The sequence below is a fragment of the Marmota flaviventris genome, chromosome 7 (assembly GCF_047511675.1).
Source record: "Marmota flaviventris isolate mMarFla1 chromosome 7, mMarFla1.hap1, whole genome shotgun sequence".
Lineage (NCBI taxonomy): Eukaryota > Metazoa > Chordata > Mammalia > Rodentia > Sciuridae > Marmota > Marmota flaviventris.
Window position 1 is genome coordinate 103,823,420 of NC_092504.1, and position 26,679 is coordinate 103,850,098.

General features: G+C 34.0%; 1 protein-coding gene across 2 annotated transcripts in view; it reads right to left on the reverse strand.

Annotated features, from left to right (window-relative positions):
- The window catches only part of Grid2 (glutamate ionotropic receptor delta type subunit 2), a 1,380,466-nt gene extending 1,353,993 nt beyond the window's left edge, over positions 1-26,473 (reverse strand). For both annotated transcript variants that reach the window (XM_027926659.3, XM_027926658.3), the window contains exon 1: positions 26,386-26,473. In XM_027926659.3, coding sequence (XP_027782460.1) covers positions 26,386-26,473 — 88 coding nt within the window. The remainder of the gene's footprint in view (positions 1-26,385) is intronic.
- Positions 26,474-26,679: the final 206 nt, after the last annotated feature.

The window sequence follows — 26,679 nt, forward strand, 5'->3', positions numbered from 1 at the left end:
GGCTAGAGGATCAAAGGTTGGTAGTAAGGCAGAGTCTGAAAACCTAGAGCTTTCTAAGTCACAGTAAAATTTTATGTTTTATCTTGAGAACTGTATAAATCAAACAGAAATAAGATTTTAAGCACAATAGGGCCATGGTTTTATTTCTATTTTTTAAATGTTAAGTTATTTTGAGGAGAATATATTAGTGTAAGTAGAGGACACAAGTATTCAAATTATGAGGTTATTAAAATAAAGTAAGAGATGATGGGCATGTAAGTTGGGGAGGAGTATAGGGATGGAGATAAACGGAAAAAAAATGAGATTTTTAGGAGTAGAATCAATGGGATTCATGACTGATTGGTTATGGAGTTGGAGATAAAAGGAGTCTTCAGAGTAACTTCAGGGGTCTGGCTTTCCTGGCTTTAGATACTGATGTCTCTCACCAAAATAGACTTCATGGTGAAGCAATGGTACAGAGGACATTAAGAAAGAATTACAGCTGTAAACACACTAAGGTTAAGGTGACTTTATGACATCTAAGAAAATTATTAAGTATATGTGAATCCAGAACTTAAAATTGCTCATAAATGTGTTGCATGTTCACATGTGAATATATATACATGCAGAATATAGACATTACCACAAATACAGTGTTTGTGTGGGTGTCCATGTGTAATGAAAACAAAGGCATTACAATGTTAAAAATGCTTATCATGGAAAAATAGAATTATCAGTCAATTTAATTCCTTTTGTGCTTTCTGTGCAATTGTCATTTTTTCAGTGTAGATACATAAACTTTGTCCTCATAGAACAAGTTTGAAAAAATTGATCGTTCCATCATGTACCAGCACAAACTTCTGAAGACTTCAACTGTAGCCTTCTGCATGCATTAGAGAAAGCAATTCTTGAAATCAATCACTCTATCTCTAAAATTATTTATATGTACAAATTCTGCACTTAGTATTTTATGACCATTCAAGTCTAGATATTTAAACATCCCTCCTTATAGCTCAACTTGCCTATTTTATAGTAAATATTCCCTATTAATAATATGCCTTTTAAAATACAAATGACATTTTATTTTACAGACCTCTTTTAATTGTATAAGATAACTACTTCAAATCAATTCAGAAATGCATTGACTTACTCATAACAAGATTCTTTTGATTCCATCCTAAAAATCATAATTGAGATTAAGTGACAACCTAACATCATCCTTCCCCCAAGTCAAACTGAAAGCCAAAAATACAATAATGATTAGTGATTGCTTATTATGTATTAGGCAAAACTCTTGGTGCTTTGTAGGGATTATCTTACTTAATAATAAATCCAAGAGTAAAAAAGTCTTATTGTATTCCCTTTTGAAAAATGAAAGTTCATATATATTGAGTACGTGACATAGCTAGTGACCAAGAGGGCTGAGAACCCACCTGGTCAGGGTGTCAGCAACATCAAGCCAAACCTCATGATATACTACTTTCATTCTGCAAAGGATGCGGTTTGGTGTTAATTCTAAAACTAAAATTTGAGGCATAATTTTTCTTAAGCCATAGTTCCTTCAAACAAGAAAGAATAAAAGCTACAAGTAATGTGACACTTTCTAGTATAATAATCAACAGCTCAAGGGGTCATGAAGCAGAGATTTATTGAATACCTACTGTATCAGGAGGGATGCTTAATGTAGAATAAATAAGAAAATCTAAATCAACCCTGAATAGGAAATTATTGGCTCACATAATGAAAAGTGTAGAGGGAGGCAGGCTCTGGGCACAATTTGATCCAGAGATTCACAGTACCACCAAGGCTTAGCTGTTCCTCTGTGATTCTCTTGGCTCAGCTCTGTGTCCTGGCTTTGTCTCCAGGCTAACAGCCAAGATAGCTACATCAAGTCTAGGTTTCTTATCCCCATACAGTATCACTACAGTGAATAGGAAAACCTTTGTTCATGTTTCTAAACTCCACACATAAGCCTTGAGACTTTAATTAGGCCAGTTTAGGCCATAGGTCAACCCCTTACCAATTACCTCTGGCAAGAGATTAAATGGGATGATTGACTCAGCCTGGGTCACATGCCCTACTGGTACAGTAATACTCATAGATGTCCAGAGTAAAACCAGGAGGCACTGAGAAGTGATAGGAAAAAACAGCTATGTGTGTCTCTATACTATTGTTAGATGTGTACACACAACATGTAATCCAAATTAATCCTAAAGCTCCAATGAAAGAGGAATTAATTCTATCATATAAATTTAAATACAAAAGATCACAGTGTGGTGAAAATCAGAGTTTTTTAGAAAGTTCTATTTTGCTTAATAGGTTCACTTTCCCCATACTAGCAATAACAAATTTTGGCTTTTTTATATAGAAATCATGTCAGCTATTGAGTCATCCGGGTTTCTTGAGTTTAGATGAAAAACTAGTAGATATTCTGTGTGTGTTTCATCTTTCTTCATGCCTTTTGTCTCTGCTATCTTTTGTTTTATTTCACAAGTTATTTACTGGCTTTTAAAAAAGAAAAACCCAAAGTGCTAATCATCTTGGGAAAGGCATGCTTTGCAAGGCAAATTCTTGTATTTCAGGGGTTACACAAATATGAGGGGAGAGAAAGTGATGCTCACTAACTATATAAGACAGGTTGGGTTAAGTTCTCTAATTTGAGTTCCAACTCATGTCTAAATTCCAGACTGCTTTTCAGCTGATACTTTGTGTGGTTAGCACATGTTTTTCTCTTGCCTACTTAAAAAAATAAAATGTTTATATTAACTTTAATAGAAAATAAATACATCTTAAATATTTAAAAGTATTAATAAAATTAAAAGATCATTGTGATACAATGCTTCTGATTAGTAATAATGCAAACTGCATGAAATATCTTGCAATCATTTTTTATACACATATTAAACATCTATGTACTATAACTAGGACAAATGCTAAAATTTAATTTTATGTAGAACCACCACAGTGAGTAACGATTTGTGCTTGAAAAAGAATTAACATTACTCTGTAAAATTTTGTTAAATGAAATTTGACAAGTGAAAGGAGTTCCTGTGCATATTGTTAAGGTCCACTTCATTTTCTTAGAGAAATGTAAATATTCTGATTGGAATAATTTTTAGTATATATTTTAGAAGATGAATTTGAAAAATATTCAGGATATTCAGGGTTTCTTCACATTTCAATCAAGTTATCTTTAGTTAGTACTTAGAAAAACATTTTTTTGCAGGACTTATGATTTCCAATATAATTCACAGGCTAAGTGTAATATTTCTGGTGGCTTCATTTTTTTGGCAGCAGCCTACACTTCTAAACTTTAGTTAAGAACCAGCCCCACTGAAAAATATGCAGCTTTGTATTATTTCTGCTCCATTCTTTCATCATGATCATTTCAATTCCATACTCAACAAATTGTATAGTATACATCTCCTTGTTGCTTTTCATTCTGTAAAATATAGTATTAGCAAACCTACCTTCTAGGTTCCTAGACTACAATTTAAAATTGAGTTGACATCATCTCTTTCACAAAAAAGTACTAACTATATGGTATGTGAGGAGTCAATTTGCTTTTAGACACAAGAAGAATCCTTTCGAATCAAGCCAGAAAAAAATAATGCTTAAGACATTTCTAAATATTGTCTCTGTAAATAAAACTTACAGCATTCTTTCTTGGGAAGTGGGGAGGAAGGAGAACTCCTAAGATATTACCAACTATACTTATGAATAATGTCACAAATAATGTGGTATATCAAACTAACAAATAGAGGTGATCTGGACTTTGTGCTTTGTGAACATTCAGTGCAAGGCATAGTTTTTCAGAGGTTACTACTACTGAAACCAGCCATCCAAACCACTTAAGGTTCTCTAGTTACTGCTGTAGAGGAATCCCTCCAAAGAGGAACAATCTCTGAAGAGGAGTTTGCACCTAATTTTCTCAATCCCTGGCTCCAAATCAATCTCTGCATACTACATTCTTTTTTCTGGATCACATAGGAAAGTTTTTTCCTGTTAAATCCAATCTCTTTTGATAAAAGCAATCCTAAAATTATAAGAATCCTGGTGTAAGTAATTGTGACATAAAAGGTGTTGTACATACAACAGCAGAAAACTGCCAAGTTAGTCATGGAGACCCTTAGAAGCCAGAAAAGCATTAACTCTATAGATACTTTTCTGTAGTATCACTTCCTAAAGAATCAGAGCCTCAGAGCACTTAAAAGACTTTTGGTTCTATTTCACTTGAATTATTTAACTATTTGAGATTATTATTCATGGAATATTAACCATTTATGGTCACTGATCTTTGATGGTAATGGCTGGACCTGAAAAACATGATTATTATTCAGTACAAACAGCAAACCTCTACTTGTGATTTGGGACATTTAGAGTGGATTTTTCAACAATAATGTGAATAGTGACTTAACTTAATCTTCAAGTCCAGACTCCTCTTTTCTGCTTCAAACATGAATGAATAAATAATAGTTTGCAAGGACATAAAGAGGAAACATGAAAACTACAAGTTCATGTTGATAAAAACTTCCTGGTGGGAAGTTTTGACTAACTTTTAACTATGATAGTTATAGAAGCACATTCCTAAAAGATACATTTTTGTAGGCATATTTGCTCTTTAAATTTATTCCAAAACATCCATCAAAAATAGCAAAATATTGCTTTAGGTTCCTTGCTATGTTCTTTGTGACCATTATCATAAAATTACCTTTCAAACCCAAAAGAAAAAAAAATTAAGATGAAACAAGAAAGGGAAATGCAGGTTTAATGCTAAAGCAAACTTAGTATTCCATTCATTCTTCTAGTGAGATATCAATGTTCTTGACATGATTACTTGAGAAGATAGGAAAGGTTAATACAGTAAAGTAGAAGTATAACCACATATAACAAAAGTAACTTATCATCATTTTCCTAATGAACAAGAGAGGTTTCTGTGTTGATTTCTTCCAAACGTGTACTTTCAACTATTCTGGCTTAATTGCAAAGTGTTTCAAGAAATCCCTGGCTTTATCATGCCACTGAGAGATAAAATCACATATTTGGCTGATGTTAGCTGAAATGACCTGTCATTCCTTACACCCTTCCCCTGTATAAGTGCTCCTGCAGAGTAAGCCATTTAACATGGCACAGGAAGCAGTCCTCCTACTGCAGCAGAGACCTGGACCACCTGCCGCAGCTAGGCATTCTAAAGGTCATCCCCCCTCTTGAATTTGCTTATTGTTTGTTTTTGTTATTATTTGACATTTGACATTTCTTTGTGTGTCTTTCTTTATATAGCCCCTTCTCAAGTGGATAAGCATTTATCATTTTATATATTAACATATGTTAGTTCACCAAAAGATATTGGTAGAAATTAATCTTGTCTTTTTTCCTTCTTTCCTTTCCTGATAGCTCTTACCTAAACGCAGTGTATCACACTACCAAAGATAAAAGTGTGTTCTTGTAAACAATGCACTACAGCTTTCTTTTCCTTTTTGTACACTCTCTTAATCATTACAATCTACTTTTAGTGTGTTTCTATTCCACAGTGAGAGGAAAAATATGCATGCTCAGAAATAATGTTCAAAGGGTCTACTGAATTAGAGGAAAGCAAGAGTACAGAAAGGCACTGATTAAAAGGGGTCTAAAAATTTCATTTTTAAAAATATTAATCTAAAGCAGGTATAATATCATTAATTTAAATGACTGACTTAAAACTTTTCTATCATACTAAGGGAAGAATATTGGTCAAGTGTTTTATGTATGATTGCCATAGTCTAATGGAGTGATCTGGTGAATTTGTACATTATGTCAAGGACCATGGGTAACTATCCACTCCCATATTTCACTTGGAAAAGGAGATAAAACCTAGAATATATGTGATGCATGCATGTTTAATTCCTGTCCACTGTAAAATGAGATTGAGAGGACATAAAATACTCTATTTAAGAATAAAAACACAATGTTCAGATAATGCAAAAATAAAGTCTTATGCTAGCTTCAAATACTGAAAATAATACCATGATTATCAAATGGAGTCAAGGGCAGAAATACTTAAAATAAAGAGGTTGGTAGACACCAAGGATATTATTTATTTCATATTAATTATGAACAGCATATGCCACAACAATGTAACAACCACACATAAAGAAAAAACAAAACTATGATTTATGTTTTTTTTAAATAACAACTCACTAGAAGAAATAGTTCATTCGTTTTTTTTTTCTTTCAAGTTGATACAAAATCAAATACAAGGCTTCAGCAACATTAACATGTAATATAGAAAATCAAATACAAGGCTTCAGCAACATTAAGATGTAACAATGTGATAGGAAATGCAGAGGGTCCTCTGGATCACAATGGTCAGAAATTCAGAAGGGGCTCTTAAAAGAGAACCTGGCTTCTTGGTGAGTATCTGAGGAAAAAAGTGCTTGGCATACATGGGAACAATATGAACCACATTAAAACTATTCTTTAGGCAGTTAATAAAGGAAGAGATAAGTTGCGTATCAGACTTTAAGATTTATCTTCTGTGACTGATTGAAGCTGGGCAAATTATACAGCATTTGCTAAATTTCCTGTATTCCATCTTCAAAATGGGAATGATTACCACACCAGCATTATTAGGGCTATTACAATTATATGAAATAATGCCAAGAAAGGGCTTACAATACTTAGTAAAAGGTGAGTGCTTAATAAATATTACTCATACTATTTTTTTATGAATACAATGACTATGAATAACAAGTACTATATCATTCTCATTATAGAGAATGGATTTAGTCATTTGCATTGCATCCTTTTGCTACCTTCTATAGAATTCCTTTGGATATCTTCAGAGTAAAAGCAGGCCTAAGGCACTCTATCTATTCCATTTATGATACTGACACTCAAAGTGGGCAAACTAATTCAATGATTCCTTTATACACTATAGAAGTACTTTAGGAAAATTTTATATTCAATAGTGATAATTCTTAAAAAAATACAATTAACACATTTTTCATTAAAATTCCTTTATGTTAAAATTAAATTATGGACTTTCTATTCAGAGTCCTATACAAATTATGCTGATTTGCCTTTGAATGCTCTAACAATTTACTACCCTTTAATCAGTTATAAACCTGTAGAGCTAGTGCTGTTGATTAAAATCACATTAATAGCTCAATTCTGGAAGACAAGACTAGTTTTAGTGAAAAAAGGAACAATTAGTAAATCAGTGCTGGTATGTAAAACTGCCAGGAGAATTAAATGCTTACAAATCACTGTGACTTCTCTCTCTCTCTTTTTTTAAAATAAAACACACTTATTCCCTTTAGAATTTTCTTACATAAGCATAAGAAAGGAGAAGTAAACATTTCAATATAGCATATAATAAGAGTTTTTTTAAAAAAGAAAGAGACTCTGGACGTTAATCTAAAGCAGGTATAATATCATTGCTCAGTGGTTAAGTGCCACTGGGTTCAATCTCCAGTACCAAAAAATGAAAAAGGTACTTTTATCTTGTAATGCTTTTATTTGTAATTTTTTATATACTATTATAAGTTAGATGGTTTTGAAAAGACTTAAAAACTAACTATATCGTAAAACGGGTCCTTGCAGCAGAAACATGATGGATTTAACTAGAAAGAATTATATCTTATTAAAGGTCTGATGCAAAAAGATAAAAGAGATAATATATAACTTGTTCTAGGTGTTTTCCGTCACGTTACACAAATAGCAAAACTCTTTGTTTGATTTTGAAAATGAGAATATAAATAACCCGTGTATTTACAGGCAGTTTTCCTCTTCACTTGACATAATTACAAAAATCAATTAACTCTAGCCTCAAGATATTTGGCATGTGCACAAAACAGTCAGAAAATAAATGTACAATTATTTAAGTAAAACCTATTATATTTATAAAGTTTTGGGGGAAGGCAGGGAAGAAAGAACAAGACAAACTAATATTATAAATTAGTTCTCTGCCAGTCACTCTTTCATTCTTTTTAAATTTGTTTTATTTGTTTCATTTACCTTTCATTTTTCCCTTCATGATAGGTAGCTATATCTATACTTTACATATGAAAATAAGGTCAAAAAAATTGAAATAATTGTCCCTACATGCCAAAAAATTAGAAAAAACTACACTTAATGATGGATGCATGTGACATATCCATATCCATATCCATAAATTAACAAGTAAAGCTCTAAGATTGTAATATATAATCAAATAATATTGAAAAATATATCTCCATGTTTATAATCACAGGTACTTCATATATATAATTATAGCATGATCATTTGCACATTCATAAAGACTAAATTCAGAATGAAACATGAAAAAAGCAAAGCAGGTTTATTTATACAATTGAATTTTGAGGAAGGAATTTTTCTTATATAGCTATTATTTTGAACTCTCATTTCCAAAAATATTATCAAAAAATGGTACTTGCTCAATAAATGACTTTTTAAACTGAAAAGTTTTCTCTTTTCTAAACAAGTGCTTTTTACAATAAACCACAAAGTATATTTGACCATTACAAAACTCAACAAACAAGTCCTGATGATAAATTCATGTCTACACTTACATATATAGATCTTTATTTAAAGAAAGTATTAGCATTTGCAATATACGAATCTTTTGCTAATTTAATATTACTTTAAGGTTACCTATGGAAATGAAAAGATGCTCTGCAAAGTCATTGTGTGTTTGTGATAAGTCCTCACTGGGGCAAATACAGCATCCCAAACCTAAGTCTACATTATATGCTGTACAAGAATATAACTAAGAATAGTATAATAGTATATAAAAAATTACAAACAAAAGCATTACAAGATAAAAGTACCTTTTTCATTTTTTAGTACTGGAGATTGAACCCAGTGGCACTTAACCACTGAGCAACATCCCCAGCCATTTTTTTTTTTTTTTCTATTTTAAGACAGAGCCTCACTAAGTTGCATAGAGCCTGGATAAATTGCTGAAGCTGGTCTCAAACTTTCATGCACCACCAGGCCCATCTTGAAAGTATCTTTAAATACCAAGTTAAAATATTTTCAAGCAATTAAAATATATACATAGTGACATGTTTGGATATAGACAGAATTTAGATATTTCTGAGGAAAAGCGTTCCAATCTGCTTGTGGTGAGAGAAGGAATGGGATGGAAAGAGGAAAGTAAATGGAGACAGTAAACTGAGATTTAGATGTAGGCTAGACCCTGCTGGGCACTATAGATACTAAATTCTGAGAAGCTGAGAAGATGGTCACTGTCCCTAGCAGTTTGTAGGAACAATTGTACAAAAATTGGGTTAGCTATTTCTTAACATTTATTTCAGTGGGTTTCAAAGGAATTAATTATAGTACTTGAAAGCAATATAGTAAAGCACAGGTAAAATGGATCCTATGTTAATGAAAACAATTATGCAATTCTACATAATTGGACTATTTCTATGTCCTGGCCAATAACCTACATTAATGCTACTTTGATGATGTGAATATATTTAGTAGAAATTATGCTTAATAGACTATTTAAAAAGTTCCCAACAATATAGTACTTAGGACACTTAACCTCTCAATTTTCACATCAGCCACGGGAGGACCCTACACTATGGACAATCTCTAATATAAGCTCTACCTGTGAGAGTTCATGAGTATCTAATTTCTACAGAGTAGATGACCTAAGGAACAGGGATTACTCAATCCTAAACATCAGTTTGGGTGAAGAAAGGAGTAAGGTTCCAATCATCTTGGAGCACAGTGTAAGATGGATGCTCTCAAATCTAGTTCCACATTTGGAAAAGTGAAAATACACCAGGAAACTGTGGTGCCAGAAGTGAAGAAATAAGTTTTATATGAATTAGGCCAGGAAGAAAAGAGCAACAGTGTGAGGGTAAGGGACCAGGCAGTTTATCACACAATTACCTCCAGGTGAAAGCAGACTTTGTAATAGAAAAGAAAGGGAAAAAAAAAGATGATTTAATAATCTAATGAGTTTTGCATCAAATTGCAAAAGAGAGAAGTTCACAGAGGTTGAATAAACGAGATAACACAGTAATCACAGAATAACTCATTCAAAAATCACTAAACAATATTTTATACTTTATCTCCTGTAACAGAAAAAGTCCCATATGCACTTACAAAACTTGGTTATAACTATCCTACTCTTAATTGAAGTCATTTGTGTTTTATACTAGAATTATGGAATACATAATAATTGTCCAAACTGCAGAGTACTTAACGATTTCTCATCTTAAAACTACCTTTGCATTTCTTTAAAAATAATTCATAAAAAATTCATTTCATGTGTGAATATTTCTCCATATTTTGCAAAAAAACATAATCTGAATCTAGGGGCCAAATGATACAGTTGCCAATATTCAATCAGTTCTACTAGGAGCTATAGTCAAATATCAGATAGGAAGAACAGATAAACTAAATGAAGCAATTATAGGCACTATTTTCTGGTTTTTTAAAAAAAAAATCTAAATATGTTTGAAGGAAAATAACTTGGGTACTTTTCATTTTTTCTGCTGCCTGTTAAGGGAGAAAAGGGCATCCAAGTAATTAAAAATAAACAAAACTTAGGTCCATTTGTTTAATTATATGTCCTTGAACAGGACTTTGAAATTACCCTGCTGATTTGTCCCAGTTTGCTGTCAGTCAGTCCAGTTTGTGTCTTTCACCCAAACAGAAATCTTAATATTACTCCTTTTACTCCAGAAGAGTGCTGGTTTGAATGAATAATGATGAGAACACTGTATTTCAAATAAAAGCTAACCAAAGTATGTAGCCAAAATGTCAGAGCTGATTGTCAGAATTAGTGCCAATAAATAATATTTTAGGCTTCTATTTCAAGTAAATTTAGAATGAAACATCAACTTTGAAGAACAGTCCATCTTAAATTCAGGTACATTTTAATAAAGAATTTCAACTTTTATTTACGTATTATAGAAAAGCCATCATAATACAACTGAATTAATGCTTTAGGAACACTGAATGAACAGGCAGCCTATCTGGTCTCAGGCATGGCATGTACTTTCTAATGCACAACCCAACTTCTTGACTACCAGTACATTTAAATTGTCAATTCAATCTCCTGAAGTGCAAGTATGATTTTAATGGTCCACAAATTCATATTCTAAATTTTATTACAGCTTATCCTTCTAATCAACAAGGTGGAGAAGGTAAACTTGAGATTTTGGGAAATGTCATTAGTTATCCAAAGATTCCATAGTTAGGAAATGAAAAAGCAATCAAAGCAAGATTTGAACATATAACACGACATTAAATCCAGTGTTTGTTTTTCTACTCTGTGTAACTCTGTTTAAGAAATAAAAGTATTATCTGAGAGTTCTGAAACACAAATTATCCTTTGATGTATTCTGAACTTAACTTGAAATCAATTAGCTTGGGAGCAAGACTGAAATCCCTGAGAATCTTTCTCCCCACTTAGAGTACTCAGTTTTTGATTCTTGGCTCCCTTGCAATGGATCAAGTTAGTAAGAATTAAAGAATATGGGATGGCAAAATCAAATTATAATAATTTCATACCTGGAGTGCTTCTGCAGGATTAAGCATCTACTCTATATTTTTAAAAGAGGCTGAAACACTAGACTCTAAACAAAGATGCAAAGAGGTAAAAAGTGGACTAGCTTACTGCTATTTCACTTCTCAATACGACCAGAGATTTTACTTACACCAAGTAACACTATCTCTTCTTTCACATTCTTCTGATTTCACATAGGTATTGACAATTGTCTCCTCTCATCAAAGAACACAGATCCTTAACCATGTAAGCAGGTCTTCTGTGAACTATTCAAAAGAGGCTTAAAGTCCCAGCAAGGGCCCTGTGGTATGGTTCTAACTGGAACCTGGCCCTAGTCAGGACTCTATTCCCATCTCAGAACCAAACTTTCCTTTTCCCTAGCTAATTATATTAGAGGAGTGTATGTAACTAAAATACACAAAATTCTGGAAATGTTTCCATACTTCTATTTCATTCTATAAGATAATTTTTATTTCATTCATTACTGCAATATGAAACTAGTAGTCACACACAAGAAATGAAAATGTTTACCATTTTATTATAACTTTAATGAGCTAAGATTCTGTCAAAGAACATTTTGTTTTAAAACTCTTTTGATGGGAAATACAAATCAAATAATTTAACAATGCCACTCTCTTCCCATTAGTTCCAGATTTTGATTTTTTTAAAAAAAAATACATATTAAGAAACAAGAATAAAGATGCACTCACTAAAAATTCAGTAATGTTATTTAGAATAATTCTGAAATGATAAAAATTCACAGAAAAACTAAAGCTCCTGACTCCTGGTATTAAAGAATTAACATATTCTGAATGTAAGTAGCTCAAAAAATTTAAATAGTTCATATTTGAAGTAGGAAGTGACAATTTACCAATGGATCTGAAGGAAAAATTAGGAAATAATGACTAGAAAAGTTTCTTTTTTATGTCAAAACCAGACTCACTAGTATGAAGAATGGCTTTCTCCAGCTGAGGCAGGAAAAGGGATTACAGGAAAGCTTCTGTCTAGGATACCAAAATCATTTTGTGTTCAACACTGAACTGTTTCTCTCCTCCTTAAACAGCTCCTCTTTCTCTGTTTCATGGGTTAATAAAGGACATCAGCATTCACTCCCTCACTCAAGCCCTCCCTTGACAATGATGTTGGACTTTTTGATCTTTTACTCTCTCATCTACCTAAGGATTAACGTGGTAGGTGTAATCTCCATAGCCTCCTAACCAGAGAAACTCTTCTCTCCAAGTCCATTTGTAGTTGCTTGGCACAGGCCTACACTGGCACATATCTGGAGTACCGAAAGGTCTTTTATATGGTCTCATGTACCAAAATACTGTCAGTGTAATGACCTGGTAACACAAGTCAGGCATCTCTCTGCCTAAATAATTTAGAAAATTCCTCTAGGACCTGCAGGGATCTTTCAAACATACATATTCCTCTCTTGCCATATCCCATGTTGTAACTTTTAAATTTCTTTCCAGTGGAATTACTCAATACTTCCCTATTTAACCAGATGATTTTATCACTCCATGGCTTTGATCTCTACCCTCACCAGCTACGGTTTCTCATAACATATTTATAACATTTTTTTAGAAAAATGTTTCTATTTTAGAGTTCACTGAGCATAGTTATACACAGTGTCATTTTGTCCTCAAACTGGCCCAGCCAATATGGGAGCCATTGCTACTGTTCCCAATTAAAATTCAGAAGTTAATTTTGTGAAATCAAGTTTGGGTTTACAATAACAACTGTAATATTTTATCACGATCAGTGGTCTTTCTATTGCTATGCCAGTCCTTCAGATTCAAAGAACAATGGATATTGTCTCTGACTACACCACCTCATAAGTCTTCCTCTTATATACTAGTATTATTTTTTCTCTGCTTTATCTGGACAGATATTACTAAAATATACAAGCTAAACAGCAGCAAACATAAAGAAAAACATTTTCCCAAAGGGTAGACTGAGGGTACTCCATCAGCTTCAATGACCTGCCAGCTCAGCCAGGCATCCACCCTGCTAATTTCAGACACCAAAGCCCTGATGGACCCAAGACTACAAAAGATCCTCTTCTGTGCTTCTAAGGTTGCTGTGTAGAAGCTTTTCTTCATCTTATTCTGATTTGTATAGATTAAAATGAACTCTTCGAAAGTTGAACTAGGACCACATCATGAAATTCAATCAACTGCAGGAAGCTCTTTTTCTTATCATCATTGTAGTATGCAGTTTGTACTTGGAGTGAAGAACACTTAAAAATATTGAAATACCAATGAGACATCAGTATCTCTTAGGAAAATTAATGAAAGAATTACCCATAATTTTTTATCCAAGGGTAAGCTACAGGTTGTTAATAGTAGTACAATATCGATAAAAAAGAAAAATACTATACATTGAGCTAGCTGGGCACAGAAATTGTGCACCTCTAATCATAGCTACCCATGAGATTGAGGCAGGAGGATACCAAGTTCAAAGCCAGCCTGGGCAAAATAACAAGACCTCAACTTAAAATTCATCATATAAAATATTTAAAAATATGTATTGTAAAATATTAAAAGTCATGAAATATTCCAGTTACCCCTAATAGCATATAAATGGTTGTTCTCTCTGTGTATTTCTTCCTCTTTTCTATCTCACTTGAACTCCTAAGAGCACTATGCTAAAAGAGAAAGAAAAATGCAAAGACCTAGTCCTAAAGGCAGAGGATGCAACTTGCTTGCGGAATGTATCACAGACATCTCCACACTTGAACACAGAGCTCTGAATTATTCCTAGTGTTGTTGCTCAGTGATCTTGGCCAGTTGTAAGCATTTTCTTCCCCTCCAAAGAAGGCTGGAGACTGAGCCATCATTAAGTGGTGGATGGACCTGAAAGGAAAACTTTATTCCATAACCCAGGTTAAACTGCACTGCAGTGATGGATTTCTCTGAACAAAAGCAGTTATGGATACACCATTACTTACCCCAAAGAAATTTTTTTAAAAAAGAAAAAAAGTATAAAAATAAAATCAATACTTGTGAAATCACCACCCAGCCTAATAAATAAAATAGGCAAAAATGCTGAAGCCATGTATCTCGCCTTCATTGTTTAACTTTCCCTTTTTCTCTTTTCTCCTAATCAATCACTGACCAGAGTTTTTTTCATTTATATTTTCTCTGCTTTACAGCTTTTTTATAAGAAGGCAATATTCAAATTCATCCTCTTGGTCTAGAATATAGCATCAGCTGGAGGCCAAATTGTTCATAGAATGTAGATACTCAGTACATAATGTATATTGATAGGAATGCCAATTCAACAGTTTATACATAATTACCTAATGTGTTTAAGAAGTATAGCTGAAATCTATATTTCACTTTTTAAAATAAAGAAATAAACAATCAAACACTATAAACCTGGCTCTCCACAGTTTCACTCCCGAAGAGCATTCTTTTCCCAATAATAATATTCTTAACTCTGGTCCCAGTCTTTGTCATTGTAATTCAGCATGTTCCTCCTTGGTGGCCTAGAAGCTTCACTCATCTAAGGAGCTCAGCAGCCAAGAGCAAATTCTGTCTTCAGAATGTGGGCAATATTTTGAGAAAATAAAACTGTTTCTTCTCAGCAAGTTTGTGCATATGAGCATTCAGGGGCTGATTTTCCGGTTTATAGATTATCTAAAACCCTTTGCTCCTTTTTTCCTTGCTTTTGGCCATTTCACTGCTCATTAGCATTGCCACTGAAGAGTGGACAGGAAACATAAAAAGAAAGAATCAAAGCAGTTTTGCTATATATTAACTGTTTATCAACCACAACAACAACAACAAAAATCTTATGAAGAAAAATGTTAAGTATTGGCCAGTTACTTTTTGAATGTCAGTTTTCAATATTGGTCCTATGTTCCACTTCAACATAATTAAAAGTAAGCATAAATATGTTTTCCAAATAATACTATGCCACTTTTAAAGGAATAGGACTCTTCTTGTGTTGCAGTATGATTTTCCCCTTTATTTGCTAGAGTATTAAAAAAAAAGTACAGACTAGCAATATGAAAGAGTTATGTAATATTAACTTCAAAATGAGAGGGAAAAAGACATGTAATTAATCTGTACCCAAGAAACCATGCTCTGTGCAATGTCTGATATATGGTAGGTACTAAATTTAGAAAAAAAATCTCATTAGTTTAACTAATTACAAAGTAACTAGATTTAAGGCTTCCTTTTCTGTAACTTGATTTTGTGGCATAACTGCAGGTATCTATGGTGCAAAAAAAAAAAAAGGAAATTCTTGAGGAAAATGGTGACTTTGGTATGATTGTACTGGCTTTGCAATCTAAAGCTACACTAAAGTGAATGATAAACTATTAGAAGCTTGAGTAGAGAGATTTCTGTTATAAATGCAGACTATCCATAAAGGACAAACTCCTCATCCAATTTATAAGGTTTTTCTGAAATACATGTCTATTTGATGGCACCTTCAGGCTATCATAAACATGGTTGTTACTGGGGGACCTCAGTCTTTAGTGGCATAGTAAACCTACCCTAGTCATCCTACCAAAAGTCTTGACTTGTTCCACCTTCAATTTCATAATATTAAAATATTTTCTCAAAGGGTCAATACACCTAAAAATTCTTAAATAATATTATTATTAAATAATAAGAAGAATTAGCATAAGAAATAGGTCTTATTTGACTATTTAGGTTAGATATAACAGGACTATGGAAAAATTTACTAAAACTCCCCAAAATGTCATATCAGTTTACTTGTGACCCTAACAATAAATATCCTGCAAGTGGAATGTGACTTTGTACATCATGATTTCTCAGCTGGAAAATAATAAATTACATAAAATTTCCTAAACTCACCATGATTACACCATCAGGGAAAAGAAGAGCAATCTCACTCAAGTCTGTGTGTGAGGCCTCACCCTCACTAATGAGGTATTAAAAATTTAAAAGCAATATTCTTAAGAAAAATATAATAGCTCTCACATAGACTGTTCCTACTTTGATCTATGCTAGAGCTATTGGTATATCTAAAAAGAAAACCCAAAGGTCTCTAGTTATTGCCATTCACAGAAACAGCAAAGAAGATCTAGACTCTGACTAGCAAGACAGCAATTGCTGCTACACCATTAACACAATTTTGTATGTTGTCAGATTGTGGAGATTATCAGCAGGATGAATCAGTCTTCTAGATTTTAATTAATCTCAAACTACATGCAACAGAACTGGCTCTCTTGCCTCACATTAGCCTAAAATATTACCTGGTCTTTGATTTTAAGATAATATGGCAATCTAAAATGTGCTGGCCATGGGATATGACATTATAATGATGTTGAGATTAAGTATATTAAGCTCCTCACCAAATTTAGGTGTTCATTTCCAACTAAGTTTGGATTTAAATCTGCATAGCAATTCCTTTAAATGATTACCTCTTGCCATCCCAGAAAGTTAGAGACTAGTAAATTCAAAATATCTTTCTTTAAAAAAGTTTTAGCTGTAGATGAATATAATACCTTTTATTATTTTATTTATTTTTTTAATGTGGTGCTGAAGATTGAACCCAGTGTTTCATTCTTGTGAGACAAGCACTCTACCACTGAGCTACAATCCCAGCCCTGAAAATATCTTTTTATGTTCTATATTTCATTAATTATTTTCATCAGCTTCAGTCATAACATACTTGGCTTTTTTCTTCTTTTAATTTTTCTTAGTCATTGCTGATTCCAAACCACAAGCCTCCCATATGTTCATCCTTCACATATTCCATGTTTATACTCAATTAATAGATATAACCAAGCAAAAACAATCATTTAACATTCACATTACATTGTTTCCATAAAACATTTTCATACAAGAGATAGCAAAGGAAATGACAACACAGAAAAATATAATTCACCTACTAGTGACATTCTTATTTTAATATATTCTTATTTGAGGCACAAAATCAATGTAACATACAGAACTTATGGGGATATTAATAGACCAATGAAGGAACTAAGATTCATTTTTAAAGGATGAATTCTGAGGTCAGAAAATTTAGAACATTTCAGTTTCTCATTTTCACCTATGACTGAAAATCTGTCAGCTGATATAGCACAAACAGAATTGAAAGATCCATAAAAAGAAGTATTGAATTGTGTCCCTGAAAATTAACATAATATGAATTTCTTTCATCAGTTTAATTTATATGCTCTGATGATAAAAAATTGCCCTCAACAATAACTATATTCTTTCAAAAATTGTTTCTAAATGATGGTAAGCTAATCAAATGCATGACAGCATTTATTTAGAAGAAAACTACAATCAATTCAAATGTGCCTACTGTAAGCAAGAGGATTTTATGCTGTTTCAATACTATATCAGATAGAAATATTGTATATTCTTAAAATTAGAAATTAACAATAAGTAAAATATTTATTCTATTTGTATTGGTATATCAATACACCTTAACACATAATCCACTCATAATTTCAGGTAAGAAATTTTCATTAAAGTTGAGTTGTAATCTGGGAAACTATACAAAGGAAAACAGCAAGAAACAGAAAACAGCTCTCTGTGTTTCAGAGAGCTCTTGTAGACCCTCTCTCAAGCTAATTTCAGTAGATTTGGCCCAGTAACACTGGATCCAAGATTTAAAGAAAGAAAAATGAAGAAAGAAAAAAAACAAAGTTCAGCACTATTCAAACACTTGCTATCCAAACTCAAGGAATCAAGTAAGTTTGCAGATAAAGAGGTATCTTATTTTCACATCCTCTTACTGATAATTCTCTTATGATTGAAACTTTTTTTAAAAAATTACCATATATAACAAAACTCCCACTTAAGAAGTATTGCTTCCCTTTCTGTTCACCATTACCACCACTCTCTTTCCTCCCATTTTGCCAAACTAACAGTATTCCTTATATCCCATTAAATCTTGGAATCCCCTCCAATCATTATTTTATCACTTCCAGCTTATTAAGAACACTGTTTTTCAGGACAGGTCAAACCCAGTAATAAAGGCTCAATTTTCATACATATACACTTTGAGTTGCTCACTTCCTCTATTCTAGAAATATCCTGATCCTCTTCCCCTCCCTGACCTCTGCATTTTGTAATGGTCATGTCTTGCAGCTCTTCTGTCCCTACATTTCTTCCTCTCCCAGCTTTACAATGATGAATTCCAAATGCAGAGTTAAAGTTCCAAATTCACCCCTAAATTATACTTCTACAATCAACTGTACACTTAATTCTCAAATTTAATCTTCTAACATAAATATAAAATTTAACAAGTACAATTTTGATCTCTACCTAAAACCTGTTCATTTCCTCATAGTCCCACTTTAACATTAAGGCCTTTCATCCCTTGCTTCAAGAAAAAAAAAAAAAAACGCTTTGGAATCCTCTTTATTTCCTATGGATTTCTACTCCAAACAATCCATGAGAAAATCTATTTCTTCTCATTTTAAATTATATATAGTCTGACAACAGCTTTTCTGGTTGAGCTACCAACTAGAATTTGCTTTCAAAGTGTCTTTACTTTATCTAGTTCATCAAAATAGAAGTTAGCTTTCTAAAATACAAGCCAATTCATACTATGCACTTGATCTCAACCCATACAGACCTAAAAGATCCAGATACACCATGACCTGTAAGTCCCTACAGGATCTGCCCTAGTTGCCTCTCAGACCTCATTTCTACCTCCTGCTTTGTTCATTAAATTGTACTCAAATTACTCAAATTGCCTTTCAAATGTTCTCTAAACAAATTAAGCTGATTCCTTAGTGTCTCGTCTCATTGCCACTGCCCTTGCAATGCCCTCTCCCTAAAATCCCTCTTCATCAGATATCCTCAAGGCTCACTCCTTTTCTTTGAATCAAGTCTCTTCTTCAATGATCATCTTCTCAGAGAGGCCTTCCCAGCTACCCTCTCCAAAACAGCATATTTGATCACACATCAATCCCTCCTTTTTCTTGGTAGGATTTATCACAACCCAATATTGTATCATACATTTTATGATTTTTCTCATGGTCTCCCTCCTGAGAATAATGGCTTGCTTTTACAACATTTTAATTCTAGGAACTAAAAGCAGTGCTAAATAAAGAGTAGTTTCACATTAAATATTGGCTGAAAGAGCTTTCTCCCAATTAGCACACATACTGTATGTTGGTAGTAATGCCTATATTACACTGTAGTTTTAGCAATATTAACTTCTAAAATAATTTTGATAATGAAGTAAATGATTTATTTAAGGTTAAGTAGACAAGTAAGGTATTTAGAGAAGTATTATTTTTATTTATTTATTTATTTATTTGGAGTTATTTTGCTATGAAGAAAAAAAGATAAAAATTGCTATTTCAATAAAATTGATTTTTACAAATACAAATATTTGTAAGTAAGGGATCTGATTGGGAAGTAATTTAAGTATTTTTAACACACATAGGGAGGCCTATAAGTGCTTAGCTTCTGATGTGCACTTTCCTTCTGTCTACTTAGGAAGCTTTCCATGAACAACCTAGCCTTAGGTCCATGTTGATGTCTACTTGGTGAATAGTAACAGCAGAAAAATGTGGAACAGAAGTCCAACACAATAAGAACCCTACTTGATCATTTCTTTATAATCTGCAGGTTTGAGTGATCTCAAGCTTAGTTATATTCCTGGTATACTTCCAGTTTTTAAGTTCTGCAGACTGGCATAGAAGGTACTGTTAGAACATAAGACTCATGCCCTGAGGCAGCCTTAATGAGCACTAGTTTGTGGTGTGTTATAAAAGTAACACTGTATGTAATGCCTTAGTATTAATGAATCACATTGACTACATGGTCAGGAGAAAAGGTTTACCTGGTAGTCCTCAATATAGAAATTTTTCTTCATTTTAGTTTATATGATTTGGGAGCTTTCATGAACATTAGTCTAAATCTTGTTTTAGGAGTGATAAAAATTAGACTAAAGAAATTAGATACATTTTCAATATTTTTCAGTCAGCTATTTATAACATTGGAATTTAGCCCCAAATTTTCTAGATTTGAACCCAGAACACATTCTTATAAAATTTTAATATTCTACCTGTTTTCACAATCACCTGAAATTTGTATCCATACCTCTCAGACTTCATTTCTACTTCCTGCTTTGCTCATTAAATCGTACTCAAATTACTGAAATTGGCTTTCAAATGTTCAAATGTTCTCTAAACAATGAAATGAAAATGATTGGAATACATAAAGTCCTTAATCAATCCTAGTACTACTTAGTATTTTTCTTTATCCTTTAGACATCTACCTGATTACTTAATTTTATTCCAAGTTTCTTATAACACATTTTCCATCTACTAATTATCAATTAATATTGAAATAGGGTAGTCTAACATAAGACAAACTGTTCATTCCTTTAACCTAGTTTCACATTCTCTATATGATTTTGCTAATGTTGAAACTAAATTATCCAATTGAAAGGTGACTTAAATTGCATCTTCCATTATTCTTATAATGGGACATGCCAGAAGGAAGGTTGTCCTTTAAAAAAATTAAACAGAGAAATTACTAAGTGATAATAGACTCCAGTTTCATATGGTCAAATAAACCCTATGGTTGGGGTAATGGTGGTAGTAGTGGTGGTACGTCTGTGCAGTAAATTGATACAATATCTAAGAAATAATATTAAACAGGCAAATGTTATATGAAAGCATATATAATTGATCATTCACAAAACTTAATGTTTGGCATGTCTGGGTAAACCTTTTCTCCTGACCATGTAGGTGTTTTTTTCCAGTTCCATTTATGTATGTTTCAAGTCACAAATATCAACCAGTTTGGAACTCCATGCATTCCATAGGTAAACAGAACCACCCAGCTAAAAAATGCCTAATAAACTACTTTATTCACTAATTTCTGTTTAAACAACACTATTAGGCATACTTGAATCCTTCCTGGTGTCTTTATTTTCACAGAAAATAAGTATTAGTTTAATTATATGTTTCTGTTCTATTTTAAATCTGTGGAAAAATTACATCACTATTTGGAAATCTAATTTATCTAGAAAGTAATAGGTGTTAATGTGTTTTATAATAACATTCTTATAAGAATAAGAGGGAGAATATTATCCTTTCTCATTTGAAAATAAAAACTACCACCTGTATCTGACTATATTACAAACCTCATTAAATGGTATGTTTTTCTGAAAATTTAAAAACTATTTCATGTTGTTTTCAAGTATGAAAACAAAGGTACAGCTCAGAATGCAGTGACACCTAATGGCAAACCTATCTTTATAGGCCATAAATGTATTTTCTAATAAATATTGCATTTGTTGCTACTCACCTACATGCTATTATCTGAAATGTGATTATGATCCAATAGAAGTAAGAATGTCTTACTTCTTAAAAGTCATATATGAGGGTGGAGGGAAAAAGAAAAAACTTCTAGAATATATCAATTATGATTTTTAAATTACCATATCCCATTAAGATGAACTTGTAGTATGATGAAATGAGCCTTAGAGATCTGAATTGAATGAAATGCATCTTCTATTGCCTCTAAAAATTTCAACTGATTTCTGTTTGTGGGTAAATCAAAAGCTAATCACCTTGATTTTTATTTATATTTGAATTAAAATTTATAGGAGATATTTAGTGAATATTTAGTGAATTTCATCTGGAGTTGAAAGCAAAGGCCCCTAGTGAAATGGTTATGTCATACCATAGTTGATATTTTTGATCAATAATAACATTGTCTAACTTAATTATGCACACCTGAATTGTGCTTCCAGTAAATCTATTAATGATATAAAAATAAATAATAGAAAAGTATGTGTCTTAATACTTTCTGGTAGTTTCCAATATTTATCCAGAAGATAGCAATCAAACAACTACACCAAGTAACAAAAGAATTAAAAAGTCATTGAGTTGTACAGTGCAAAGAGTCCCTGATGAATCCTGGGGTTATCATTAACCAGTGGAAATCATTTACAAACTGAAATGGAAAAAAATCATTGTAAGAGACACAGAATACTTTCTGGGAATATTTTTATATTCTGTGTTTGATAAAATAGTACTCAATTCAAAATTAAGGAAAACTGATGTTTTATATTTACCATCGATTATCGTTTTGAACATGTTGACATATTTTACTCACCCAATTTTGTACTATAATTTGAGCATTCTTCTGATGAAAATATTATGTGAATTGTCTCAGGCTTCTCAAGTATTCTGTGAATTGTCTTAGACTTCTCATAATGTCAAAGTTAATGATTATTATCTCAGAGGATAAAGTATCATCTGCTTATGAGAAAATCATGAATAAATGCTTCTGTTCTACTCCCTGTTGATATAAGGTATCTTACCATGACTGATAACAACCAAACTATGTCAGTGATTTGTGTAATATATGAATAAGTACAGTACTTGAATGTTCCCTTGTAGAGATATATAACTGAGGATTGCTAATTTACAATCAGTTCTGTGAGCACAGGAACCAGATAAAGAAATGAGCATATATATTAAACTGTAAAAACATGAGATCCTCCATATTAGATATGAAGCAAAACACAAACTGCAGTTGACTGGAAATGCCACCTAATCCCTGCTTAATTAAAGCAGTACTCAAAACTCCTGTTGTATTTAGGGAGTAAAAAGTGTGGGACGACTGATGTATGAAGAAAATAGCAGTCAGCGTGGCTAATCTCAAAGACTTGGGAGCTTTCTAGCTACATAAATCAGAGCGACTTCTGAATAGCCTCATAAAACACCATATCATTGCCATTCCACTCACGACTTTTTGGTTCTTCCTACAGCATGCAGATCATTAGGAAACTTCTAAGCAATCAAGTAATGTGGGTCTGATGAAATTACTCAATCAATGCATAGACTCAAAGTAGAAGCATAATTCAAAATTGCATAGTTTATATGTCTAAAGACCTTTCTTTTATCAGGGCAAAAAGATCACAATAGAGGCAATTCATTTCAAAAACACTATTTATATATGCATGAGTGCACATATATATTGAGCAAGTATATGCAACTATTAAATATCACTCAAATAAGATTTAACAGAAACTCAGAATAATTGCAATATTATGCATTTTGAGTGAAATAAACAATTTCATTTCACTCATTACAATTTAACCATTATATTTCATCATTACAGTGAGCTCATGTGTTTAATATGTCATTGACTTTATTAAACTACCTACATGAAGAAAAACCAAAGAGAAATAAGGTGAGAATTTTCATACCTAAAATCTGTTCCAACACCAAAAGGATTCAATATTTTAAGAACCTATTACAGCAGTGTCTTTTTATCTTGCCAGTTTGCCTGAACTACCTATCGCAGCTACTTTCTGCATGAACACATCACAGGAGGATGGGAAAGCCTTTCCTTTCTATATAACTCCTTATATCTCTATAATTGAAATTTCCTTTCCCTACAGTTTCATCACTTTTATCCCTTTAGCCCTAAACTAATACATTTCCCCCATGATCATATTTCTCATTAAGTATTTAAATGAAAGCAATCACCTCCAAAGAAAATTCTCCTATCCTGTTCAACTAAGTAAAATGATCCAATGCATGTTAACTGGTGACTTACAATTTTAATATCAACACGCAGTTTTTAATTTTTCATATTTTTGCTGAGAGTGGGGGTGGAGGAAGGTGAGGCTTTTAACCTCCAAAACACAAGTTAACCATCTTTCAATATATTATAAAAGGTCTGAAACTTTTGAAACCATCTGTTAACTTCATTGCAATATTTGGGAGTCCATAAAAGAAACGAATTCTCTTGTCTAATGTACAGATTGCATTCAAGTCAAATTAATTGAAAAGTTAACTATTTCTTTTAGTGGGATGTGCACAGTTAATGCATACAACTAGATTTCTAAAGAAATCTGTAATTTGTAACCAGTTACTTTTTAATATTCTGATTATAAAGTAAGCCATGTCACAGTGATGAAGAATATACAAAGGAAAAAATACAACATATTTGCTATTTTTTTAAAAAATGCCCAAACTACATTGCAAAATAGTATACATTTAGTGAACGATAGCAAGAGCTGTAGGTGTTTGTAAATAATGTATTTATCACGTAGACCATGGAATAAGCAATAAAATAAGCATTTATCCAAAAGCTTCCCTTCTGAGAGATGAGAAGCATAAGTCAGAAACCCTTTATCAAAAATGAATATAAAAGGTATATGATTATATACCTTCATTCCTGCTCCAGTCATTTACAATCAGATATAAATATATTTCCTTTCCTTAAGAGAAGCTTGGTTCATTTCTGAACACTTATCAGAACATTACTGACCCCCTCAATGAGATAACAATTTCTCCCTGTAAAGTTCTGAACCCACAGGCACTGTTAGCCCCCAGACAAAACGGGATCCAGCAGGTAAGTTATCTAATGCTTAATTTACTTAAATGTACAAGAGCAAGGTTTTCTGAATCCTGACCTCATTACCCCTTGCACAGAGGGACATACAATCTCATTGCTATAAATGATAGAGAATGGCAGACATGTTTACAAAGATAGCCTCTGAGACCAAGAGAGGGAGCCCCCTGGAGCTGAGGGTCTGTCCGCTCTGGGCACGCATGCCAGGCACAAGCCCCTTGCTTGCGAGAGAGCACAACCTCCACCTGAAGCAGGTTCTCCTACCAGGCGTGTGTGTGTGTGTGTGTGTACACGCGAGCGCGCGCGCGTATGTGGTGTGCAGTGAGGGGCAGGGGGACAGAAAGGGAAGAAGCTGTGACCCATATGTCGCCTGGATTTGAAGAATACTAAGCCGTGTGGGTAGATAAAAGTCCTGTGCCCAGAAAAATTCCCCAAGAGGGGCCTCTCTGCAGCCCAGCCAACGAACCTTGCTTGCCCTGGGAGGCGAATTTCCGAAAAGGAAATCGTCGCATTAACGCAGAAAAGGCTGCAAGAGCTCGTCTCCACTGAGCTCTCACGGATTAGCAAGTGAGAAGAGTTGGAGCCTGAAGCTGCGAGCGCTGTGCATGATAATGACGTGCAGCCCCCACCCGCCCCCGCCTGCCCGCCGCGGCTAGTCCTGGCCCGTCTGGTTGTCAATAGGTGGGGCCATGAGCATCTCTAGCCGGGCACGGCGGTCCTTCCCAGAGTCCGGGCACCCAGCCTTAGCCCAAGTGCCTTTGCTCCCCGCCTTGCGCAGCAACTCGGAGTTGACTGGGAGACGGGGTGAAGCGGGTATCTGTGAGGTAGCCCACGAGAGCGGCCTGAGCGCGTTTGCTTCCCGCGTTTCCCAAGCGCCCAGGGGCCAGTTTCGCCGCCGCGCCAGGCTGAGAGCGAGCGTGCAAGGCGGAGAGGCACTGGGCTCCCAGTGCTCAGCTACACTGCCGCCAGCCCCTCCTGCCACCGCCTCGGCGACTCAGCGCGAGGACCGGAAAGCCAAGAAAAGAGAGAGGCTGGGGGCGCGTCAGGCACCCCGTCACCATCGCACTACGCTGCGGCGAACTCAGCTCACGTTGCAAAACCACCTGTTCGAGCCGAAGGGAGCTCCCCTCACCCCTTACCCCAGTTCTTTTTGCCTCACAGGTGACACCTCCTTTGCTCCTCAAAGATAATTTTTTTTTTTAAATGGAGCAAATGTACATCCGGGGAAAATATGGAAGGTAGAGTCAATTAAACTTCCTTTCCCCCCACACACTCAGAACCCCCTGCACTCCCCAGCACACACGCACGCCGAGGTCAATCCGAGACCCCCACGCATTCAGCCCACACTCCACAATTCACCACGAAAACAGTACCACAAGTCAAGGTTCGAGCATCCACATCCTTCCAGAAAACTGAACAAGTGTGAGGGAAGGGTAGCGGGAAAGGGAAATGGACTGAAGCCACCTCCAACAAGCCACTCAGAGGATGGAGAGTGGGAAGCAAAGGGGAAACATCTGCGAACGGAAACAGTAAAAGTGTCCACTAACAGCACCAACCCTCTCTTACCGATGTGAATGATCGAATCCGCATTCGCCGAGTCCCAGGTTCGAGACCAACAGACGGACAAAACCAAGAGCAAGGGGAAAACTTCCATCTCCTCCTATGCCGATTTCTGTGAGGATGGATTGTCTTCCAATATATATATATTTCTTTAAAAAATAAAATAAAAACAGTCCAAAGAGTTTGAGGTCACGATCGAGTTTAGCGCAGGTTTTTCTTTTTTTTTTTTCTAAATTCCTATTGCCAGAGAGAAGCCTTTTATCGTTGCTGAGGAAGGCAGAGGGAATGAGAGAAAGAGCC